The 3929-nt window shown below is 26.6% G+C and overlaps 1 protein-coding gene across 1 annotated transcript; it reads left to right on the forward strand.

Annotated features, from left to right (window-relative positions):
• The first annotated feature begins 1198 nt into the window (after positions 1-1198).
• On the forward strand, positions 1199-3777 carry LOC127239638 (kirola-like). The gene is made up of 2 exons (XM_051257877.1): positions 1199-1509; positions 3231-3777. Exons 1-2 carry the CDS (start codon positions 1320-1322, stop codon positions 3494-3496), a joined length of 456 nt encoding a protein of 151 aa, XP_051113834.1. The 5' UTR covers positions 1199-1319; the 3' UTR covers positions 3497-3777.
• The last annotated feature ends 152 nt before the right edge of the window (positions 3778-3929 follow it).

A 3929-nucleotide genomic window follows, 5' to 3' on the forward strand; every position in this document is an offset into this window, starting at 1 on the left:
AAATTTAGAGAAAAAAACGTTTTGTTACAAAAATGATTTTTTCTTGTAGTGCGATCGATCGAAGAAAAAATTAAATATTGTAAGAGTGATTTGCAAAAAAAAAAGCTAGATTAAATATATTATCCATCGATTGATTGATAGAAGAATATGAAGCTTTATGTATACACATATTAATATTTTTATTTTTATTTTTTTATGACTACACATTAATATATTTATTTAGAGAGAAGTAGAAATGAGACATTACAAATGGATCATATTTTTCGAAAAATTTTGAAGAAATTAAGGGTGTGTTTGTTTGGGGGGTTTGGATTTTGAGTTGGGATTTGAATAGTAAAAATTTTGAATTTAAATAGTTGTATTATGTGATATAAATAGGTATTGATGTGATGTTTTGAATGTAAAATTGATTTTTAGTATAATATAAAAATAAAAAATAGGTGTTTGATTTGATTTTTTTTTGGGAAAAAAAAATAGGATGAATAATTGATTTAAAATCCAATACCCAAACAAACACACAAATAACTGAGATAGAAAAAGTTGTAACACATACTATCATCTCTTACTTAAACTTGCAAAACAATTTTAATATACTAAATCAAATACTCTCTCTGTCCGTCTCTAACGGTCATATCTTATATTTTGCGTTATTGTACTTAGCATTAAAAATATTCTTATATTTGTATAATTTTTTATACAAATATCTTTCTATTAGTATTATAAGACACTAATAGAAGTATTTTTGCAATTTTTTCTTAATTTATACTATCGTTTTGATATAATAATTAATATTTAAATATCAACACGCAAAAAGTAAACGAGACTCTTAGAGCCGGACGGAGGTAGTATATATATATATATATATGCCTCCAGGTGCACCTGCCACACATGGTTCGCTTAGAGTGACTGGCCTTGTCGAACTTAGTTTGCAGGATATTAGATTTGGCCGAGGATTTACCCAGTAAGCACTTCGGATAGCAGCAGTTGCAGATTCCAACGTTATAAAAATATATATATATATGTTTGTACTTAAATAAAATGTTGAAAAGGCCATTGTTGAATCAAACATGTGTGGAAAAAGTAGCTTTCGAAATCATATAGGAAGAAAAACAAGAAAACCCTAATTAACAACCACTGCTATTTGATTATATGTATATTGTTGGATATATGATCATCACAGGCTTGCTATAAATACACACTACATTATCCTAACACTGCATAAAATATATCGATTTTCTTCGAAATATTACTAATTTAAAATATATTATCGAAAGATCGATAGATCGATCGATTGAAGAATATATATATATATATATATAATGGCTGGATTGCCCTGCAAACTTGTGGCTCAAGTGGCGTTCAAAGCTGGGGGTGATGTATTCCATTATTTGATGGCAAAGAGACCTCAGCATTTGGCAAATGTGACTCCTGGGAAGATCCAAAGCTGTGATGTGCTTCAGGGAAGTTATGGAACTGATGGATCTGTCATTCAGTGGAAGTATACCCTTGGTACGTGTTGAATTGTTGACTTTTTATAAGTAGATAATATTTACTCCTTCCGTCCGTCTCTAAGGGTCATATTTATTTTTTTGCGTCATTGTACTTAGTATTAAAATATCGTTATATTTGTATAATTTTTTATACAAATATCTTTCTATTAGTATTATAAGATACTAATTGAAGTATTTTTGCAAAATTTTCTTAATTTTTACTACATTTTGATATAATAATTAATATCTAAAAATTAACTTACAAAAAGTAAATGAACCCTTAGAGCCGGACGGATGTAGTATATTATATTAATGTGTGTATATATATATTTGTATTTTTTTAATGATCTTTTTGGAGAATTATTTTATTGAATAATATTGAGTGAACAGACTGATTATATATATATATATATGATGGTATAGTTAGACTATGCTTTTTTTATTATTATTTTGGGTCTTTTTCAGTTTCTTGTTGTATATAATATTACGACTCTTTATAAAAAAATATATTCCCTTTTTCATTTAAAAGATATATATTGTATTATTTTTACTTTATCTAAACACAAAGTATTACATGTACAATTTAGAAATATTTTATACGAGTATTATTTATCTACAGAAAATTTTTCAACAATATCACATTAAATATATTTTTTTTTATAAAATATTACATTAAATACTGATATTTATTATTATTATTATTATTATTATTATTTTCAAAACTATAAGACTTTATGTCTAAAGGAATATTATTATTTTTAGTAAATATGACCCTATTGTATATTATAAATATTTTAAATTTATTCATATCAATATTATTGTATCAAAGGGCAAAACAATTCTTTATACACAAAATATCTACCAATTATCATTTTAAAATTGCAATATTTCTTAAAATCTGCAGCCATAATGTATATCTTTCATATTGACAATGACAGTATTTATTTTTTATACAAAATATTATAAATTTAAACACAAAATTTAAAATATTTTTACAATTAATATATTTTCTCCGTCAAATTAAAGCACTACTTTTACAAATTTCGTCTTGTCATCACTCAAAGTATTTATTTCTATTTTCTAAAAAATAATAATTATACATTAATATTAAAATACTCTTTTAATTTTTTCTTAAATTAGAAACATAACATTACATATATAATTATTTTATACATAAAGTCAAAAATATCAAAATATCAAAATATCAAAATCTTTTATACACTTTTACTGATCAATAAAATATTATTATTGTCCCGTAAAGAATAACATGGTGGTGTGGGATGGACTCATGACCGTATGGTCATAGGTTCAAACCCCCGATACCTCCAGGTCACTTGTCACTGTCACACATGGTTCGCCTACTGTGACTTGTCTTGTCGGGTCTAGTTTGCAGAGTATTAGGTTCGGCAGAAGGTTTGCCTAATTTGCAGAAGCAGTTGTGGGTTCTTACGTCGTAATAAAATAAAATAAAATACTATTATTTCCTAATGTATTACAAAATCACAAATAGTTTCTTTCAATTGGGATAGATGAAGTACTATATATATATATATATATTTTGTATGAAAAAATAGAGTTCGACAATAATGTTTTTAACGAAAAATTCAAACCTCGAATAGCAAACAAAAATAAATAAATGAAAACTTAGCAAGAGATATACAAGCTTGTATGTATAGATGCTCAATTGTCGACTAACTTCATATTATTATCGTATATGTATAATTATACATACAAATAAAGATGGAAAAGAAGAAACCGCGAAACAAGCACTTCAAGACATCGACGAAGAGAAGAAGACCGTCACTTATAAAATGTTGGAGGGCGAGTTACTTCAGTTGTACAAGAACATGATCATAATCTTCCACGTCGAGACCAAAAATGGCGTGGATTTCATAACTTGGACCATAACCTATGAGCTGATTAGCGCTGATACTCCACACCCTCTTTCACTTATCAAGTTTTTCATCGAGTTCACCAAAGAGATCGAAACTCACATCTTTGGATAATCGAGGGTTTGAAAAAAAAAAAAAAAAAGCCTCATTTTATTTGTTTTCTTTTATTTTCGAAAACAAGAAAAATAAAATCAAATAATAAAGGTCGCCATTCTTGGTTTTAATGGCGATCATTTAGAAATAAGAACTATCATGTACTTGTGAATAACTTGTATGAGGCTTGGTGAAGAATGTGTGAATTTGAATCTTTATTTTATGAATCGTGTGTTTGTATTTGTATTTAAATTATAATTGAATATGATACTCCCTCCGTCCCGGTGCAAGGTTGTCGTTTATTTTTTACACGTAGATTTTTAAATATTAGTATTATAATGGATTATAGTGAAAAAGACGAAAATATTCTTATTAGTATTGTGTAATATAAAAGTAATGACATTTATGTAAGTTGAAAGGATATTTATTATATTAGGTAAGTAGTACAATTACT

This window comes from Andrographis paniculata, unplaced genomic scaffold (genome assembly GCF_009805555.1).
Source record: "Andrographis paniculata isolate CXL003 unplaced genomic scaffold, ASM980555v1 Contig78END, whole genome shotgun sequence".
NCBI lineage: Eukaryota > Viridiplantae > Streptophyta > Magnoliopsida > Lamiales > Acanthaceae > Andrographis > Andrographis paniculata.

Coding starts and splice junctions, on each gene's coding strand:
- LOC127239638 (XM_051257877.1), top strand. CDS start 1,320: ATGGCTGGATTGCCCTGCAAACTTGTGGCTCAAGTGGCGTTCAAAGCT. Junction 1,510..3,230: donor TCAGTGGAAGTATACCCTTG/GTACGTGTTGAA, acceptor ATACAAATAAAG/ATGGAAAAGAAGAAACCGCG.